The sequence below is a fragment of the Dryobates pubescens genome, chromosome 3, assembly GCF_014839835.1.
Source record: "Dryobates pubescens isolate bDryPub1 chromosome 3, bDryPub1.pri, whole genome shotgun sequence".
NCBI classification, from domain to species: Eukaryota; Metazoa; Chordata; class Aves; order Piciformes; family Picidae; genus Dryobates; species Dryobates pubescens.
In genome coordinates, this window is record NC_071614.1 from 39,550,121 (window position 1) to 39,572,062 (window position 21,942).

A 21,942-nucleotide genomic window follows, 5' to 3' on the forward strand; every position below is an offset into this window, starting at 1 on the left:
TCTAAATATTCTGGGTGAGATAGATAGATAGATAGATAGATAGATAGATATGTGTATTTGCTATCCAAATGAATATGATATACTACTTTTATCTACTTGTTACCCCTGTACACTGCACTGGTTAGACCACACCTCGAGTACTGTGTCCAGTTCTGGGCCCCTCAGTTTAGGATGTTGACTTGCTGGAACGAGTCCAGAGAAGGGCAATGAAGTTGGTGAGGGGTTTGGAACACAAGCCCTATGAGGAGAGGCTGAGGGAGCTGGGGTTGCTTAGCCTGGAGAAGAGGAGACTCAGGGGTGACCTTATTACTCTCTACAACTTCCTGAAGGGAGGTTGTAGACAGACAGATGTTGGTCTCTTCTCCCAGGCAACCAGTACCAGAACAAGAGGACACAGTCTCAGGCTGCGCCAGGGGAGGTTTAGGTTGGATGTTAGGAAGAAGTTCTATACAGAGAGAGTGATTGCCCTTTGGAATGGGCTGCCCGGGGAGGTGGTGGAGTCGCCATCATTGGAGGTTTTCAGGAGAAGACTTGATGGGGTGCTTGGTGCCATGGGTTAGTTGTTTGGGTGGTGTTGGATTGGTTGATGGGTTGGACGTGATGATCTTGAAGGTCTCTTCCAACCTGGTTTATTCTATGTATTCTATATGTGGCAATAGTTTCCTGCAAAACTGTATTTTCAGAATCCTCCAATGCAATGAAGGTGTAAAACTGATTTTGAGAACCCTTTTGAGCACAAGAATTAAGGATCTTGATACTCAGTAGCTTTTATATATGTAGGTTTAAGGTCACAAACTGAAAGGCAAAATTAGTGTCACAAGTGAAGGGTTACAGAGCTGTAAAAGGAAGGCCATCAGTGTTGCCCAGGTTCAGGCACTCTGCAACATGGTGAAGGAACAGCAGTAAAGTTCTGCAGTTTTATTATTCAATCAATCTGTATGTTTCTGGGATGAATCCATTTTGCTACATCACAAGCCATTTGCAAGGAACATAGCTAACAGGTATTTTTGTTAAAAGGACATAGCCTGATATGCATCAGTGTTATAAACCTAACTCTCTGGATATTCATAATTTGCCCCAGGCACTTGCAGGGTTGCTTGGAATCTGAACTAACAGCTAGTCCAACATTTGCATTGACAACTCCATCAGGGCTTGAACACTTCAGCCACATTTTTGTAGCTGAACACATGGCTGAAGCTCTTGCAAGCATGGCTGCTGTGAGAATGCCCTACTCTGCTGTGGATAAAGTTAAACATCTTTTTCTTTCCAGTGGTTGTGGTAATACGAGAATGGGTAGAGGCATTTCAGTCAGATTTCTAAAGCTGGGCAGGGTAGATATGTTCCATGGAGTCTGATTAGCCTGTAGACACTATATTCTGCTTTGGTGATATTTTAGACTTTTTTGCTCTAAACATCTCTAAAGGGTGCAAGGCAGCAAAACTCCCCAAACTGAATTCTTTTAAACCAGCAATTCAGATCTTCATTTACCCTGAAACTTTGTGAGCCCCTTGAAATATTTCAAGCTCTACTAAAATACATCATCTTAAAAAGGCCGTTATACCATGGTGTTAACAATGTATTCTGCAATGTAAACCAGCTTCAAAGACTTGAAACATTAAATGGATTACCAGTCTATACTTTTCCTCGATTAACAACTGACAATTTCAGGTAGAAAATATACCAGGACCAGGTAATTTTAAGTACCCAGTAAGAGTGTGCGGCTGTGGTGTAAACCAGTAAAGGTTGCCCTTCATCTGTGAAATGTAAACCAGAGTTAACCTGTGAGATATACAGTGAAATATAGCTGTAGGAGAAATCTATGTGCATCTATTTAAAAGAGAGCATGCAATTTCTTTACTGGTGTTTTCCTTAATCAATTCCCATATTTGGGACAAATCAGATAGATTACAAAGCATTTATTCCACAGCACTGGGATGGCTCTGTTTTAGTGTGAACTTCCTACAACAGAGTTGTAACAGAATAGGATAAATATGGGGTTTTTATGAGGAATATCAACATGACTTCAAACATTCCCAGCAGTGTCATTATCCACAGTGACTAGTAACATACTCACAGATTTACTTTTCTTTCTGCCTGAATGCTTATGTGTGGAAAATAAGCAAAATAAAATTGCAACATTAATTTTAAATGAAGACTAAGGGAAGCAAGGCATATTTAAATAGCTTTTGTTTTCCCCATTTTTTAATCTCAACTAACTAGCACTGATCTGTGTCATTTTTAGTGTCTACTGTAATGAGAGGGATTCAAAGTGGAAGGAATTATAGATGCTAAAGGAGTAGAATCTCACAGTGCAATTAACCTCACCTAATCTTAACATTCTGAGGCAGTTATATGTCTACTTCAAAGTGAACAGTGAGAGATAGTGTGGGATGACAGGATGTCACCCATGAGTTGTCTATCTCTCTAGCTTGATGGACAGGTGCTTAGATGACTAGATTATACTTTGTTTGCCTAATATTTGGACAGCAGGAAGAAATTTGTCTGCAGCATTTATATTCCATTGCTGTGTCATTAACCATTTCATCAGGTAAAGACCTGATGCTTAGTCTGCAGTCTAACTGCAGAGTTAGGGGTATGAATATGGCTCATCAGCAGAAAGAAAGAAAGAATTAATGATATGAAGGAATTGAGGTGCTTCAGTACAAGCTAAGAGTTCAGTTTAGTGGCAGACTGATTTTTCAGATGTTTTCCAAGTTTGACAGAAGTTATGTCCATGGTAGCTCAAAGCACTGTAAAACATGACAAAATCCAATTATTAAATTGCCATATGACATTTGTTCTTTCTAATTAAAACTCAACGGTACATTAACACAACATTCAAAAGATATAAATCTGGATAGCAAACTGCATCTTAAAACTCCAGCTTCCTTTCAAGTGAGACAAAACAAAACTCAAACTATGCAACTCTGGTATTTCACAAGTGAATGAAAAGTCCAACTTCCCATAAATGGAAGGTGTTGTAATAAAAATTGAGTACTCTATAAGGCTGGATGGTGCAAAAATCTCATTATTTCAGCTGCCCTGAAATAAAAACCTTTTAACTCAAGCAAGATTCCAAGACATTAACATGTTTAATGTAATAAGAAAAAGCCATGTTAGAAGGGTTTTATTAAAGCAGCATTCCAGTGATCGGCTAAACTATAAAAGCAATCAGGAGAAAAATCACTGGTTAAGCAGTTAAATTAACATTTAATTACTTTTAATTGAGTGAAATACCACTACACTACGTGCAGGATTTTTATGCAGTTTCAATAAAGGCAAATCAACTGTAACTAATTTGAATGCTTTATTAAAGCATACTTCAACCTTCAATTGTGTGAATTATTGTGGATAATTAAGTGCATTACTGTGTCATATAGCCTGGCAAATTGAGCCTCTTCAGTGTGCTGGAGATCAATGAAGTATTAATAAAATAACTGTTTTCTCTTTAGCATCCCGATAGACATATGACTGTATGTTTTAACACTGCTTAGTTCTACCAAATGTCTGGGAATTATTTCTGGTTGATTGTGGCTTCACAATTTCAATCAGCTGGGCACACTGCAAAAAAAATGATTTCTTCTTTTTAACATCTCTGTATATTTAGTAGGTAAGAAATATATTGAACAGACCACATTAAAAAATAAAAACTAAAACCAAAACAAAGCAAAATCAATCATCCGAAACTAAAAGAGACTCTTAGGAAAAATGCATAAGAAATGTTCATGATACAAGGAAAATTAACTAGATTAATCCCCAGACTCGCTGACTATGATAATTACTAAAAATCCCTTCCTGGCCTTCAAATCAGGTATGAGCTGATGTTTACCACCCTATTACTCTTAGATTTCCCCCTTCCAAGCAAGCTGGCTGCAGAATGACAAATTTTCATTGTGTCCACCTCTGGGCTCCCCAATTCTGGGGAGATAGGGAACTACTAGTCATGAGGTCTGTGGTTACAGGTCGGACTCAACGATCTTTGAGGTCTCTTCCAACCTTGGTGATACTGTGATACCGGAGAGAGTCCAATGGAGGGTTGTGAGGATGATCAGGGAAGTAGAGAATCTCTCTTATGAGGAAAGGATGAAAAACCTGGGGCTGTTTTGCCAATAAGAGAAGACTGGGAGGGGTTCTTACCAATGCATGTAAATATATAAAAGTTGAGTGTCAATAGGGTGGGGCTGGGCTCTTTTCCATGGTGCCTAGTGATAGGGCAAGGGACAACGGGTACAAACTAGAACACTTGGAAGCTAAAGAAAAGCTTCTTTATTTGACGGTGACAGAGCACTGAAACAGGCTACACAGAGAAGTTTGTTTTCCAGAGACTTATAAAATTGGTGTGGACAAATTCAGGTGCAACCTGAGCTAGATGACCCTGCTTTAAGAGGAAAGGTGGACTAGATGATTTCCAAAGGTCCCTTCCAACCCCTACAGTTCTATGATTCTATGATACAATGTGCTGTTTTCAAGGTTTGCCCAGACAAGCGTCATTCAGAGAAATGCTGGTTATGTTCAAATCATTTTATATTGACAATATAACCATTATTAATATAAAAATATTTTATATTTGGAATGCATTCAGAGGTGCAGGATTTGGGGTGGGTTTGCTACTTCCTCTTTTTGGGTTTTGTTTCTCTTTTCCCAGGGAATATCCTAGATGGGGAGCATCCAACACGGCGTTAGCTAGGTGGCTTCCACCGGCCTATGAAGATGGACTCAGCCAACCTCGAGGATGGGATCCCAGCATCCAATACAATGGAGTCCAACTACCCTTGGTTAGAAAATGCACTTGAAACACTTATACTAGACCATCGCAGCTCAGTGAACTGGTGCTGTTTATTCTGGAGGAAAGGAGGCTAAAGAGAGACCTTGTCATTCTCTACACCTCCCTGAAAGGAGGTTGGAGCTATGTAGCTGTTGGTCTCTTCTCCCAAGAAATGAGTTATAGGGTGAGAGAAAATGACCTCAAGTTGCACTATGGGAGGTTTAGGATGGATATTAAAAGAAACTTCTTGACTGAAAGGGTTCTCAAAGACAGGGGAAATTTTGTCTTGATGCAAGAAAAGAAATTTGTTGAGAGAATTAAATGGTGAAATAGGCTGCCTAGACAACTTCTGGAATATCCCTCAGGAAATACCCAACACTTGATTTGATGGGGCTCTGAATAACCTAATCCTGGCTTTCACAGAAAGACACACCATGTGGTCTACAGAGTTTTCTTGCTACTTAGACTTTCCAGTGATTTTGTGATTCTTTGTTTCCATAATAATGCCTTTAATGAGGGAAAACAGTGTTAGATGTTAACTAAATAAATACAAACAACCTAGATGTGCCCACACAGGTATCTGTGTATGCAGGTATGCCATTTCCCCTACCTTAACTGAACAAGCATCACAACCATAATTTCATTTTTTAGCTAGCCTAAGCTACTGAGCTAAAAAAGCATTGCAATATGTATGGGTTTTAGCAGCTCATATAATTAAAAAATAGCAGACCTATTATGGAGGGGAGTTTAAACAAAAATTATTTGCATAGGGAACTGAGTGAAAAATTCCCCAGTGCAGCTTTAAGAGATTTTGTTTGGATTTGCTATTTCTGGTTTGTCATCATTGCTTTGAAACTTGACTTTTAATGGACTCAAAGTCTTGTTATTTTAACCACCATATGTTTAATAAGGATGAACAAGAGAATTTAGTGTTAATGTCACCTGGAACTCATGTTACTAATTAAATAACATTGTCTCTAAGCAGCACAATTGTAGCACTTAGAGATGAAAACCTGACATTTACACAGGTAGCTTTCCAGTAGAGGGTACAAGCTGCCTTTTTCTAGATTCATTAGGGTAACATGCTTGTGAAATAAAACATGCTAAACTAGAACTGCATGGCGGAACCAAATCTGATCATATCTGGCCATCAGCAAAGCTCTCTGCTTTATTTTGAAGCAAGTTAAGATAAAACATGTGCCATAGATGTTTGTTCTCAGTTACATAATTGTATTTTGTTGTACATTTAACTCTCCAGCGATAAGCAAACAATGTGAAGGTGAGAGATAAGTGTGAGGATTACTATAAAGCAATATTAGAGTACAGCGTAGCTGTATGAGTTATCAGTGATAAGAAAGTCTTAGTGACTGCAAGAAGAAAGGTCTGTGCTTTGTGGCCACCTCAGCTATTAAAATGTGGTATGGAGATTTTTACCTGGCAAGCTCTATGTATCTTGACTATTTCAGTATACAGCCTGATGTTCCTAACACGTCCCATGTTGCCTCTTGTCCTTACCAAATCTTTCTAAGTGCACCTGCCTTATACATTCATTACATAGGCTGTCTATTTATTACAAACACTGTGACTGTGTTTTATGTGCTGCCCCTTTCAGTTGCTTAGCTTCGAAGGCAGTTGTACGTGAGGAAATATTTTGCAGCGTGAGGGCAGAATCTGTGAATACAAAGACCCTAATAATCACAAACTGATGATTTTGGTCTGATGATTTTGCTTGGTTATTAGTATATTACAGAATGCTGGAAGTTGGAAGGGACCTCCAAAAATCATTGAGTTCAACCCCCCCTGGCAAAGCAGGATCACCTAGGACAAGCCACACAGGAATGCATCCAGGCAGGTTTTGAAAGCTTCCAGAGAAGGAGACTCCACAACCTTCTGGGAAGCCTGTTCTAGTGAGAGCAGCCTCACCATAAAGCAGTGCCTCCTCGAGCTGAGATGGAACCTCCTGTGTTCTAGCTTGTAACCATTGCTCCTTGTCCTATCACTGGGCACCACTGAAAAGAGACCCCCTCTCAGGCTTCCCTTCTAAAGACTAAACAGCCCCAGTTCTCTCAGTCTTTCTAATAGGAGAGATGTTAGAGTCCTGCAGTCACCCTTGTAGCTCAGTTGAGTTTGAATATTTGTGGTTCCAGTATCTATTATTCTACTTATTCCTCTTTTTTCTTTCTTTTTTAAAATTTAATTTCATTTTTAGGTATCTTTGATCACTGTTTTCCTTGCCTTTTAGAGTTTTGTCACTTTGTGAGAAGTAAATACTACTTGGCCCTCATGGTATATTAGTTCTCTTCCCAGGTTCGTGAAGTGACAAGAAAAATTATTCATGCATCTAATGAGGCTGTTACTGAAGACAATTTGTATTCTGATATTATTATGGTATGGGGACAGTACATAGACCATGACATTGCATTCACACCCCAGAGCACAAGTAGAACCGCCTTCCTAAATGGCGTGGAGTGCCAGATGACATGTGAAAAGCAAAATCCATGTTTTCCAATAAAGGTAAGATTCTGAGTTAATTTATTCAAGAGAAATTCCAGGCTTTAAGCAGGTGAGTAATGTAAAACACATAGTAATATTAATGATGCACATAATACTGAAATATTTGCAAAGGAAATTGATAGATCAACCAGAAATATTAGAGCAGACAGTGACAGAAAAATTGGAACCAATGCAATTCTTAAATGACAGAGGTAGATATTTAAATTGTTTTGTATAGATAAACAGTACTGTGATACTGTGATACTGTGATACTATAGCTAAGGTACTTGGTACAAATATCAAATGTTTCTACTTCTCAAGTTTATGTTTCAGAGAAATCTTACTAGTTTCCCCACAGTGTTATTGTTCTCATGCTTCAAGGTTTTGAGTTCCATTGGGGAAAACAGGGAAGTAGTCATAAATAATTCTGTTTTTAACCTGCCAGTCAGCTAAAGTTAAAGGATCTTAACTTTACTCAGCAAAAGCAAAGATATATCCAGCAGCTAATGCAAACTTTTGAAGAGAGATGTCTTTTCAATGTATGTATAAAATGATCTTCAGGGAGATGCTGAAGCTTACATACATCATCTCTTTGCTTTGAGTAGATGGAAAACATGAATTCAAAGCTTGTTAGAGGGTTAGAAGAAACATAAATTGGTATAAATATAGGATCCTGTATTCTTGCCCATTTAATTTAAAGTTGTAGTCATTCTTTCACTCAAAAAATGAGGTATAAAGCAAAATCACTTTTTTTGTTTGTCCACCTCATGCTGCACAGGAGAGCCCCATGCCCATTGAAGCCCTTGGATTGATGCTCCTATATCTACAGCAACATAAATTACTTTCCTTAAGGCTGGAACTTGATTACTGGGTATCTTCTCTATGCGCTAAAGCCAATGTGTAGTATAGATTCTATCAGAATATAAAATTATTTTTCCCTCAACAAACCATAATTCATAACTATGTCACAGTCTCCTTTTACCTTTAAGTGCCTCATTCCACTTTCATTAAAGGAAAAGATTTGGCTAACTAATGAGAACAAAATCAGGTTGTGTGTTGAAAGATGGGTGATCTTTCATCTGGTGAAAGAATCTAAAGTACAGAGAAGGTTAAGTGAAATTGGTGACTGTCTGCCATTTTACCACAGGCAGGTGAATCTAGTCTCACCCATGGGACATGTACTTTTGAAAGTTTGCAAGCATATCTTGGGAGCATGCAGAAAGAGCACAGGTCTCTTAAAGAATTGCATTCTTGGGACACTGGGCAAGCTGTTCCAGTTTTCCACTACCCTCATAGTAAAGAACTTTTTCCTGATATCCAATCTAGAATCTACCCTTCTAGTTTAAAACCATTGGCCCTTGTCCTGTTGCTACATGCCCTTGTAAACAGTCCCTCCCCAGCCTTTTTGCGGGCCCTCTTCAGGTACTGGAAGGCTGCTCTAAGGTCTCCCCTGATCCTTCTCTTCTCCAGGCTGAACAACCCCAACTCTTTTAGTCTTTGTAGGAGAGGTGCTCCAGCCCTCTGATGATTTTTGTGGCCCTTCTCTGGACCTGCTCTAACAGGTCTATGTTCTTCCTTTGAGGGCTCCAGAGCTGGACACAGTACTCCAAGGGAAGTCTCACATATCTGAAATAAATATTTCTTCAAATTTCTTGTGTTTATGCTGTTAAATAATAGCCTTATAAATGTTCCCATTTCCAAAGTCTTATCAAAGTTAGCACAGGAGTCAAATCCCTGACCAGCAGTGCTTCACATGATACAATGAGGAAAGTGGATTGTGTCCTCTCCATGTGACAAAATGTGACTAAGTATTGACTCTCATTTCTAAGAAGTTCATTCGCTGTAGATATAAAACCACAAAAGTCTTCAAAAGCTGATGCTTTGTTTATGACCTATTCTTTGAAGCAGCATGATTAGTATTGATTTTTAAGTGCAAACCCCCCACTTTTTATCTTTAAATAGATTTTTAAATTGAGAAAAGGCTCTTAACTTGAATCAAATGTCGATCACATGGACCATAGAAGTCTAATCACTGAACCCTGACTAATTCAATCTTAGAAATCCCATCTGTTTAAAAAAGAGGCAATTTAAAGGATCTTCAAAAAAGGACTCCAAGACTAATATTATTCATGCCATAGCAGCATTATGGTGCAAAGAGAAACAATCTGCACAGATTACCATGGCACAGACCCTGTAAGTGCATCCTTCAATGCTCTAAGCAAGGGGCATAGTTCAGATTTCTATTTGGTGCTGTGAAGAGATTCATCACAGAGCATGTTTTCAAGGATGCTGTTGAGGATAAGTTGTGTGTTTATGTACTAAAGCTAGCTCTGAACGTAGCCTAGGAGCTGCAGTGTAGTCTAGCAGGGAAATGGGGTCAAGCCCTAGCCATGGCTACCTTTGGAAGTTAGTGCCTGGTAATCAGAATGACCATGACCAGAGGACATACAAAGTAATTTAGGCACAACACTGTAAATCAGACAAGTTTCCTAACTGGTAGATGATCACATGTTCACAATCCCATGAATTTTTCAGCTCCATTTTGGTTTTATTCTGTTATTCCGATCTTGGAGGGATTGGTTGTTCTCTTACTTTAGTTACAGGTCTAGCATTTTGTTACTGTTTCTGTCAAAGGCAAAGAACAGTGACTGCATTAAAAAGAAAAAAAAAAAATTCAGTGTGACCAGAGGAATTATATTTTGAACACTGAAACAAAATGATATTGCACTCTAGAACTGATCTTCTTCCTGAAATCATAATTAAAATTAATCCTCAGTTAGTTTTATTCTTTGAGTTTTTATGTAAACTATGCATAACTGGTTTCCAAAGACAGTGAAATCAATAGCATATTATCCAACAGTGTAAACAGTGAGGCTGCAGTTCACACTCTTGCTGTGCTCCTAGAACAGCAGCACCCAAGGGAGAATTCAGGCATGGAAAAGAACGACCATGCTTGCAGCTGCACTCCTTCTCTGGGGTTTTCACCACAGAGAGAAAAGCTCCTGAGCATACAGGTTAGGGAAGCTGCCTGGAAAATGTTCTGACTCACTGCAATTCAGTGAAGGATCAAAAGCTGGTAGTGTGCATTATTATTAATAACAAGTGTAGGTAAATGATTCATAGGTTAGCAGGAACCATTATGATTTTCTATTCTGGACATTTTCATAATAAAGGCTATAAAAATTTCACCCAGTGATTCTCATGTTGAGCCTGTAGCTTTTGGTAGAGCCAGAGCATTCTTTTCCTTTATCTTTTCAGAATCACATAGTGTAAGGAAAAAAAGAAAGAAAGAAAAAAATCATTAGATTTAGTTTATACTTTTTGACACATGGAACAGGGTTGTGCAGGTAACCTGTCATTCCTCAGATGATTATTTCAAGTTAAGGCTGAGACATAGTGAGGTATTAGAAAGACTTTCAGAGGGGAGCTGCTGACTTGATTCAGTATTAATTACATTGCTGACAATAAGTTAGACACAGTGCACACACATAGTAAGATCCAAGTCTGAAAAGCTTTCAGACAGTTATTTCAGATACAAAAAGGTGGAAAAGAAACAGAGGCTCAGAAAAGTGAGGTGATTTGCGGAAGATGACACATAACGTGGCGGGTTACCATCTCAGCTACGAATGGATGAGTCTGTGTGCGCTTAGTAACAAGCAAAGTGAGATCCTGCCTTTTCCTTCTGTGTTTCAGAGGTAGCAGTTCAATGTCAGATGGAGTTGTTGACACTTCCTCAAGTTTTTTGTGTCCGCATTCATGTTTTCTTTATTGAGAAACTTTGATAGACCGTAAGCTAGGCTTTCTTTTGAGTCTACAGCAAAATCTTTTAACAAGGTTGTTCCCTGCAGAGCAAATTCATAGTAAGAAAGGACTTCTTTAAGGGAAGTAACAGTTTAGATGTTGTATAAGAAAGCAGAAGAATTTCACCACAAACAGGTTTCACCATACAGATATAATAGTTTAAATCAATGTGCAGCTATGATAGGAAAACTATTTTAACCAGAGAGTGTTTTGTTTTGATTTTTTTTCCCTCTAGAATTATACAAGGTAGAGATAAAGAATTTATATGGATATTCCTTATTAGTTTTGGAGAAAAATAGGAATCTGTACCTATTTCAGCAGAAAAGAGTCCTTTTTCCCCTTTGGATGTTATTTGAATGATAACATAAGGAAACTCTCATTTGGATGCTCAGCTGCTGGCTGCAAACTACTTACCCAGTGAGAAGGGAAAGGAGTGCATTATGCAGTTATGCCAGCCCGGTGATGTTCATTACTGTTTTTCTCCACTGAAGCACAGAACAATTTGAAATGAAATTGCAGAGGCAGTTAACTAAAGATTATTCAATACAACATTCATTCATTCATTGTTAGTATGTTTTGTTGTGAGCCTCACTGTCCAGCAGCTTAAAGGCAACTCTTACATTTTTTACTCCCTGATACCTGAATTCATCTAGACTTTCCTGATGACTAGAAGCAGGAAGCACTCAATGCTGTGGCTGCCAAGTCCACGTATTTGTAGTATAAGATTAGATCCTGGTTTACATTACCAGCCAAAGGGAAAAAGAAAGCCATCCTAACATAGCAAAAGACTTAGTAATAGACACAAATAGTAAACAGAAATAGAAAAAAAAACCTGATTTCAGCAATCAGTAAAAGAAAAACAAAGGGAAATTACATATTTCCTTCCAAAATAACCTATTCTGATTTGCTAAAACCTACTCATTAATAAATACTGGTAGAATTTCTTTTACAAATAAAACATGAAAACCAAATTAATCTCTTTCTTACTTAAATGCTTTATTGTTATCGATTCCTTATTCCATGATTTTTCAGTAGTAAGAGAATTTTACTGGATATAACAAATGAGGTAACAATGTCATTGTACAAAGCTCCTGGATCCCTTTTAAAGGTGATTTTGTTGCTTTACCACAGTTTTAAAAGACCATTTTACCTTCACAAACTGGTCTCTGCATTATCGGAAGTATAAAGAAAAAAATGGCAACTTCTTTTATAACATCTTCAATATTCGCTCTCTTCTGCCAGAGAGTTTTCAAAAATGAAAGGCAGAGAGATAGAAAACAAATAAAAAAAGTTAGCTCAGGTGTCTGCAGACAACATTTATTTTCTCTTAGTCGCATTTAGTAAGTGTTACCTGTTGTTATTTCATGTTGATCAATTGATAAGAAACAGGCTCCATGATTTTTATAGCATTTTTAATTGAGGTTAGTATTTTTTAAAGTCTTGAAACTGACATACTGTCATGGCTATCTGTTGGTGAATAAGGCAGTGCTGTTAGAATTTCTTTCCAGAAAAGTACAATTCATTAGTCAACAAAGATAGAGTTTAGTTATCTTGAAATCTGGCAAGTTTTGATTTAGTGATAAACTCTATTATCTGAAATAGAATTGATACTCTGAGCTTTGCTTTTATGTATCCTACAATGCAAATAAACTTTTTTCCTCTTCCTCCAATATCTATCCTGCCTTCCCCACATGTGTTGTTATCCATGTACAGTTTTCAGTGCTTTCCTGTGGCCAGACTTCTAAGCTATCTGATTTGGGCTGTTTTTTCCCCTAAGACACCTACCTATGACCCAAGATCCAATTTGAGAACTCCCACACTTCTCCCATGCCCTTTACTTATAGGTGGAGTAACTGATTGTGCACCAGGTTGATTCAGGCTGTATGAATGCTGACTATCCTGCATCTACAAAAATGCTGGATCACCACTTAACCTCAGTCTTTGCTCCTTGTGGGTCAAAATGATACATGACTAAAAAAGATTTCATTTGTCAAAGGCTATGTTCACCCTTTGCTTTTTAGAAAGACAGAATTTAGCACACACAAAATAATTTGGGGGAAGGATTGTGGGAGACTGGCAGAAAGAGTGAATAATTACACGTACCTTTGCTGTTCATGAAAATGGATTAAAATTAGGTATCAAAACTAACACAGTGTTGCTGCAGACATTAAACTCTTCATTGTGTGTTTTTTTTCATGTAAACCTACTGTTTTACTTGGTATTCAGTAGAACATAATTTGGCCTGGTTTTCACATCCTCGCTGTGATACACTTCATGATGAAATAATCAGGCTAGAGGAAATGGTCTCAAGTTGTGCCAGGATAAGTTTAGGTTGGATAATAGGTAAGAAAAAAATTCATTGGAAGAGTGGTCAGTCTTTGGAAAAGGCTGCACAGGGAAGTGGGCATGGCACTTTGGGATATCCTTTAGTGCTTGAGTTCAGTTGAAGACTGGACCTGATGATTTTAGCGGTCTTTTCCTACCTTAATGATTCTATGATTCTACTAATTCTGATTGTGAAGCCAGATTAATCTAGGTGTAGATCTATGCAAAAGGAGTTACATCAGTAGTTCACTTTTAGGACAGAGTAAAGGTTTATGGGGTTTGTTTCTTCTGCTTAAAAAGGGTTAAATCATCTTTTTGCTTAAATCTAGAGGAAAATAATCTCTGCAGTAGATGAGATCTGAACAACTGAAAACTGGGACACTAGACAGAAACACTAACACAAGTCTTAATTCAACTTCCACTGCTGTTACCTTCACCTCAAAAAACACGTGTTTATTTTATACAGGTGACCACCAATGATACACTAACTATGGAGACGGATTGCCTGCCCTTCTACCGCTCATCTCCTGCATGTGGCACTGGTGATCACAGTATTCTCTTCAAAAATCTATCAGTGCTAACTCCAAGACAACAGATCAATGGCTTAACTTCTTTCCTTGATGCTTCTACTGTCTATGGCAGTACTCCTGCTGCTGAAAACAAACTGAGGAATTTAACAAGCAATGAAGGCCTTCTTAGAGTAAATGTGAAATATTATGATAACCATCGGGAATATCTGCCTTTTACAGACCATATCCCATCACCTTGTGCACAGGACATGAATGAGAATGAAGGTGAGAGGATTGAATGTTTCATGGCTGGGGACAACCGAGCCAGCGAGGTCACATCTCTGGCAGCTATGCATACGCTGTGGCTGAGAGAACACAACCGTCTGGCCAGAGCCCTCAAAAACATCAACCACCACTGGAGTGCTGAGACTGTCTACCAAGAAGCACGAAAAATTGTTGGAGCTCTGCATCAGGTTGGTTGCTTATTAAACAATGTAGTGACTTAGATTCATTATAGTCATTAAGGTTGGAAAGATCTCTAAGCTCATCAAGTCTAGCTGTAACCTGTATCTTAGAACAGAATGGATCACAGGTTGGATGCAATGATCTCGAAGGTCTCTTCCAACCTGGTTTATTCTATTCTATTCCATTCTAGTCTAAAACTTAAAACAGGTTTCTGTGAGTGGCTTTTGAGTGTTCAAAATGCTTACTTTCTCACAGGTATTGTGTAAATTAATAACTTCCCTGTGTGAAAACACAGTGAAGTTGACAATGAAGCTTAAATAAACTTCAAGGCTACTCTTGCTAGGAGACAGCAGGATGCAAGAATATGAGAAAATGCAGAGGCTGATGAGGAGAATGGAGCATTTCTCTCACAAGGAGATGCTGAGACCTAGGACTGCTTTGCCTGGAGAAGAGATAATTAAGAGTGTATCTTATCAATGCTTATCTAAAGGCTGGAGGTCAAGAGCATGGGGCTGGGTTCTATTCAGTGGTTCCTAGTGATAGGACAAGGGGCAAAGGCTGGAACAAAAAGCTTGAAGAGAAATTTCTTTACTTTCTTTACTTTGGGAGTGATAGAGCACTGGAACAAGCTGCTCAGAGTGGTTGTGGAGTCTCTTCTGGAGAGTTTCAGAATTCACCTGGCCATGTTCCTGTGCAACCTGCTCTAGGTGACCCTGCTGTAGCAGAGGGTTTGGTCTAGATGATTTCTGGAGGTTCCTTCCAACCCCTCCCCTGCCTTCAGCCCTCATTCTGTGATTCTGTGAAAAGATGTTTTTTTATAAGACCTGAGAATAAGATTTATTTCTACTCGACATCTTTCTTTCTCTTCTTTCTTTCTTTTCTTTCTTTCTTCCTTTCTTCCTTTCTTCCTTTCTTCCTTTCTTCCTTTCTTCCTTTCTTTCCCTTTCTTTCTTTCTTTCCCTTTCTTTCTTTCTTTCTTCCTTCTTTCTTTCTTTCTTTCTTTCTTCCTTTCTTTTTCTTTCTTCCTTTCTTCCTTTCTTTCTTCCTTTCTTCCTTTCTTTCTTCCTTTCTTCCTTTCTTCCTTTCTTTCTTCCTTTCTTCCTTTCTTCCTTTGTTTCTTTCTCTTTCTTTCTTCCTTTCTTCCTTTCTTCCTTTCTTCCTTTCTTTCTTTTTCTTCCTTTCTTTCTTTTTCTTCCTTCCTTCCTTCCTTCCTTCCTTCCTTCCTTCCTTCCTTCCTTCCTTCCTTCCTTCCTTCCTTCCTTCCTTCCTTCCTTCCTTCCTTCCTTCCTTCCTTCCTTCCTTCCTTCCTTCCGTCCTTCCTTCCTTCCTCCCTTCCTCCCACCCTCCCTTCCTCCCTTTCCTTCTTTCATCCTTTTCTTCACCTTCTGTCCTTTAGTCCCTGAGTACTCCATAGTGTTTCATACATTCATTTTATCCCCTTAAAGCATAGCAAATTAAGTTCTTGCATGATCCTCCACAGTCATCTCCTCCCTGCAACCCACAAGGGCTCTTACCACTCCAGACAACTGCCCCTTTAGGTTGCCTTATGTTCAGGGGACAGTTTCTTTCATTGGCTCATCTTGACAGGTTTCACACCCAGGCTCATGACCTGGCCGCTGTCTCTGGTGGCATTGGGAATGGATGATCCCATAAGTTCTTTCTTGATGGTTTTATTATTCACATTGCTTTTCCTAATGTTGATCCTCCAAGTCTCCAAGGCCTTTGTGTTTTCAGAAATTCAGTTTTAATCAGACAACCTAAGCCACCACAATTCAGTCTGACCATTCCAATCCATAATACTGGATTAACAGTATCAGGACCAGAATAAACTGAAGCCTGAGGGACTTTCCTATGGTTTCTGATTTTTTAGTACCAAAAGGAGGCATATTTGTAGATAAATTGGGGAAGGAGGGGAGAAAATTTCACCGTTCTGTTAAAACAGTATCACAGTATCACCAAGGTTGGAAGAGACCTCAAAGATCATCGAGTCCAACCTGTCACCACAGACCTCATGACTAGACCGTGGCACTTTTCCTTCCTTCTGCCACCATTTTTAGTCAGCAGAATATAGAATCATAAAATTGTTGTAGTTGGAAAAGACCTTCAAGATCATTGAGTCCAACCATTGACCTAATAACACTATGGCCATTAAACCACGTCCCAAAGTGTCATGTCTCCATGTTTTATGAACACCTCCAGGTATGGTGACTCCCCTACTTCCCTGGCAAGCCCATTCCAGTCTTTAAGAACCCTTTCAGTGAAAAAGTTTTTCTAATATCCAACCTAAACCTCCCCTGGTGCAACCTGAGTCCATTTCCTCTTGTCCTACCACTTGTTCCTAGAGAGAAGATAATGGTCCCCACCTCACTTACAGTCTCCTTTCAGGTAGTTGTAGAGAGGGAGAAGGTCTCCCATCAGCTTCCTCCAGGCTAAACAAGCCCAGTTTCCTCAGCCACAGAATGTTTCCTTTAAGAAACTGTGTTCTTTGATATGTACTTGAAACCAGATCACTTCAGAAAAGTGACTGACTTAATTTTGACACTTTAAAAAAAAATGTATTATTTTGTTTACATTAACCCAGTCAACTCCTTTGCTCTATATGTGCTGTTTGCACTATAATAATGACATTGGCAAGTCAGAAAGGTTGTTAATACTTGTTAGAAGAAAAGTGTTCACACAGAAGTAGGCCTCTGTGCCTTCATACACTTCTGATTTACATCCACTAATGTTATGACCTGAAAGAAAACACTTTGTGCAAAGCGATATGCTGTATGAATCTGGGCTACTCATTATCTCTGCCAGTATCACAGACTAATGAGATTTGCCTGTGGCTAATTAGAGATGTCTTTGAGTTATATCTAGCTGGTATAGAGATATTCATTCAAGGGAGATAATTGGAGTATCTCTATTAATGTGATACGCTAACCAGCACACTAATGACAGCTCCAGTTGAAGTTACCTTGAGATTTCCACTCTAAAATTTTGTTCCAATTGCTACACATTTCTAAAATTCTCTCTTTTTGGAATGAATACTTTCAAGTATAATTTTTGCCTGTGGGTGTGTAATTATAGAGGATTGAACAATACCCCTTCCCTTATTTCCTAGAATAAGGAGAATGAAAAATGTCTCTGTCTTGACAATGCTGTTCTTATGGATACCTTTTTGGAACCATAAATATCTTTAGTGACAAGGCAGAATACAGAATACAGAATTAACCAGGTTGGAAAAGACCCAACACCATCTGAGCAACTAAACCATGGCACTAAGTGCCTCATCCAATCTCTTTTTAAACACTTCCAGTGATGGTGACTCCACCACCTCCCTGGGCAGCCCATTCCAATGGCCAACCACTCTTTCTGTGAAGAACTTCTTCCTAACATCCAGCCTAAACCTCCCCTGGCACAGCTTGAGACGTTAACAATAGAAACTTGACAAAATTGAAAAATACAGCAATTGCCTTTTGATATCCTGGAAGAAACAGATTTTTTTTATTGCATCATAGACATGTTTCATTTATAAGTAGTAGCTGATACAAGCCACAACACTGGGAAATGCACTCCTTGTATTTTAAGTGAATGACACTCTAAAGTGTTAACACTGCAATATACAGTGGTAAAAATCCATGCCCTGATTTGCCTTGCATTTTGTGCAAAAAGACATATTTTAATTGCCATTTACTAACTGAATTGCAGCTGTCTGCTTGTTTTGCTTATTCCTGTCTTGACCTGAGAAAACAGGATAAGGAGATTTAAGATTCCTCCTTTCATAATATTTGGAAGGAAATAATTTAAATTTCTCTTCCTTTTAACAAATGTGTAGACAAAACAGGAAAAAAAATGCTCACTTATGCAACTGCTACAATACATAGTTTGCAGGATGAAACTGCACATTCGCTTCCTTCTAGGTAATGTTTCTCTCGATGTGTCACTTGGACTATGAAAGGCAGATCATGTGGCACTAGTCAGACTGAAGCAGGAGTTTTGCAGATCAATCTGAATCAAATTCTCTTTGATTTATTACAGTGTCAGAGAACAATCTCTGAATTAATGGTGTTCCTGCTAGTTGATCCCAATTGTAGCTGACAACCACCTTTAATTTTCAGTGAGTATGAGGGTGGTTGTTTCACTTCCCACTATTTGTGTTCTCTGAGCATCTTCAGTAGCAAGTTTCTGCCATGATCCAAGATGTGAGTTGAAAGTGGGTTCTTCTGAGGCTGACATCCTTTAACTTAATTACAATTATTCAGTTTAACACATCAGAAATATTGTGGCCAGCATGGAAGTTATTGTGTCCCTGTACTCAGTACTGATTAAGCCACACCTTGAGGACTGTGTCCAGTTCTGGGCCTCTCAATTTAAGACAGATATTGAGACACTTGAACATGTCCAGAGAAGGGCAATGAGGCTGGTGAGAGGTCTCAAGCACAAGCCCTATGAGGAGAAGCTGAGGGAGCTGGGATTGTTTAGTGTAGAGAAGAGGAGGCTCAGGGGAGATGTTATTGCTCTCTACAACTACCTGAAGGGAGGTTGTAAGCAGGTGGGGGTTGGTTTCTTCTCCCAGGCAACCAGCACCAGAACAAGACGACACCATCTCAAGCTGCACCAGGGGAAGTTTAGGCTTGAGGTGAGGAGAAAGTTCTTCACAGAAAGTTTTTAGCCATTGGAATGGGCTGCCCAGGGTGGTGATGGAGTCACCATCCTTGCAGGTGTTCAAGAGGGGTTTGGATGTGGACTGGAAGCCATGGCTTAGTTAGTCATGAGGTGTTGGGTCACAGGTTGGACTTGATCTCTGAGGTCTTTTTCAACTTTATTGGTTCTATGATTCTATGAAACTTGTTTGAGAAATTAAATTATTAGATAATGTCTCTCAAAGTTTAAACTTTACAAAATGACAAAGGATAGGTAAATAATAGATACTATAAAACATTATGTGCTACACACTTCACTACTCGTGTTTCTGAGTGTGTATTTCAGACCATTAACAGAACTATTAGAAAGCTGAACTCTCATACAATCACCATTTGCATAAAAATTTATGACTTCAACATAGTCTAAATTTCATATTTACTCTGAGAACTTCAGCTGTGCATAACACTTTAATGAATTAAACATAATTTTTATGTTTAATTTTTCTCATATTTCCGCAATATTTCTCACTTGCAGGAGCTTCATTTAATTGATTCTTCACTATTTCAGTGAGATGCTGTTCCTTTGCATTTACCTCTAGCCAATGATAATTTTGACATTACTTTTTCTTATGATAGTTCACATTACAGTCTTTATTTTTTTATTTTCCATTTTCCTTTCCCATTCATTGCTCTCATTCACACCTACTTTGGAAAATACCAGAGCAGTTTTGGCAAGAAAAGTCTTCTGAACCTTATGAGAAGTCATACGAATTTCTGTCTTTTGCACTTAATTTGAAATAACTTAACATGAACAACAACAAAAAATTCTCAAAACTAATCTGAAATTAGGTAACCTATTTCCAAATATGTAATCTGTGGCTGAGTTCTGCTGAAAGTGACAGAGTCTGGAGTAAAATTCAACCAGGATGCTCACTGAGTCCATAAGGACACTTCAGAACTTCTGTTGTAATTCTACCTTCTGAATGAGTGGGATGTTGCCTTTCATGCTAATAGCCTGTTTAACTTGGAGTTCGATTGTGTTTGTAGTTCATGATTAAGTTACTTTTCTATAAACAGTGCACTTGTGATTCATTATATGATGTAAAATCTCTACAAAGAGTCTTCTGACAGTTTAGTAATCATTCAGATTCTCTTTCTGCCTGGGTACTTGCCAAATGAATCATTTAATTGCTAGGAAATCAGAATTTGATATTCTCTGTTTTGACTAAATAGATAACATTTAAATATTCTTAATTGTTCTGTTACTATCTGATCATATAGACTACTGAAGCCACTTAAACATGGAGCACATGGTCTTCTGTGTAAAAGACAGTACCATTTTGTCATCATTTTTCACTGAATTATACCACTGAAACAATGACTGAGGTGATACAGTAGAAATACCGACATTATTGATTAAAATTAACTGCTTCATGAAGCTTCTATAGAGCTTGGAGTTGATGCTCTAAGGTGCTGAATGTATCCTAAGAGGAGCTTGATTTATCACTAATCTCATAAATATTGAGGTAACCCCATACCTTGCAAGTTTAGACTCATTATATCCACATGAACCTTTTACGCTGCTGAGAATGTCTGAAAGATAACTTGCTAATCATAGGATCAAAGTAAGTAATAATTCCAACCATTTTCCAGCCTTAATGATTCTGTCATTCTATGTGGTCATGGTTGTGTTGGGTTAACAATTGGACTTGATAATCTTATCCAACTTTAATGAATGTTAGAGCACCTTATTGTATTTCTTTGATATTTGTTTACCATATAGTCCCTTTCTGGCTCTGATTTTGTTGATGTATTTTTAGACAAGCATGTTCCTTTATTTCCACAGGAGAATCTGTTGTTGAAGGAACACTGTATTGAAAGGAGCACTGTATTGAAAGTATTATGCTCCTTTATGCCAAATATGAAAGGGAATAAACCTTTCAAATCATTGTCTCAGATCAGGAAGTGCATGCAAAAAAAAAGGAAGAAAAAAAAAGTTGCAAAAATAACTCTGATGTGTGTCAGCTATTCACACTTTCTTCAAAACTTAGGTGTGTGTCAGTTAGGAGAGCTTGAAGCTAGCCTCTCCTTGACTTCACACAGAGAAATGCAAGCATGGCACATTCAGAGACTGCACAAATACTGGATGCTTCACATGTTCTCAGACAGACTTCAGATTCTTCCTAGAAGTGTCATCTTCAGATGTATCAGTAACATCCCATAATCACAGAATGGTAGGGGTTGAAAGAGACTTCTGGAGATCATCTAGTCCAACCTCCCTGCCAGAACAGGTTCACCTAGAGCAAGTTGCACAGGAATGCATCTGGGCAGGTTTTGAAAGCCGCCAGAGGAGACTCCACAAACTCTATGGGTAGCCTATTCCAGTGCTCTCTGGAATTCTTTCCTTAAGCAAAACCTCCTGTGGTCTAGTGACTTCTACTTGACAGAGCTTTATTTAGCCATTGGAAATTTCCATCAAAGAGAAGTCTGTCCTAGCTCAAGGCAAACATAAGACCCCTTTTTACCCTTAGCCTTTAAATTTTCATGTCTTGAAATGGCAACCCCACAAGGAAACAAGAAATTAAGATCTTGCATCTGGAGCAAATGAAAAATCTGAACTGTCTTTTCCTTTGGGGAATCTGGCCTTTATGAGCAGTTTATCTTAGGATTTCATTTACAATAAGCCAAAAAAATTACAGACATATCAACATGTTTGTGTCCATGGCTAACCTTGTCCTATTTAAAGTTTTTGCTTATAAAAACTAGCTCTAAATCTAAAATTAGAAAAACCTGCTGTCTTGCAAGGCCTTTGTGAAGGCAGCAAAAGGTTAGCCTCTCAAATGACATAGTCAGTATTCATTTTTAGCAATTATATTATTTTCTTCTATGTTGTATTAAAGGAGTAGTAAAAGAAATTCTAATCCATTGTCTTTAAAATATTTTGTTGGTTGCATGA

At 38.4% G+C, this 21,942-nt stretch overlaps 1 protein-coding gene across 1 annotated transcript in view; it reads left to right on the forward strand.

Annotated features, from left to right (window-relative positions):
- Positions 1 to 21,942, forward strand: part of TPO (thyroid peroxidase) — a 41,573-nt gene that overhangs the window by 8,424 nt on the left and 11,207 nt on the right. The window contains exons 6-8 of the mRNA XM_054178662.1: positions 4,646 to 4,775; positions 7,073 to 7,279; positions 13,851 to 14,366. Coding sequence (XP_054034637.1) covers positions 4,646 to 4,775; positions 7,073 to 7,279; positions 13,851 to 14,366 — 853 coding nt within the window. The remainder of the gene's footprint in view (positions 1 to 4,645; positions 4,776 to 7,072; positions 7,280 to 13,850; positions 14,367 to 21,942) is intronic.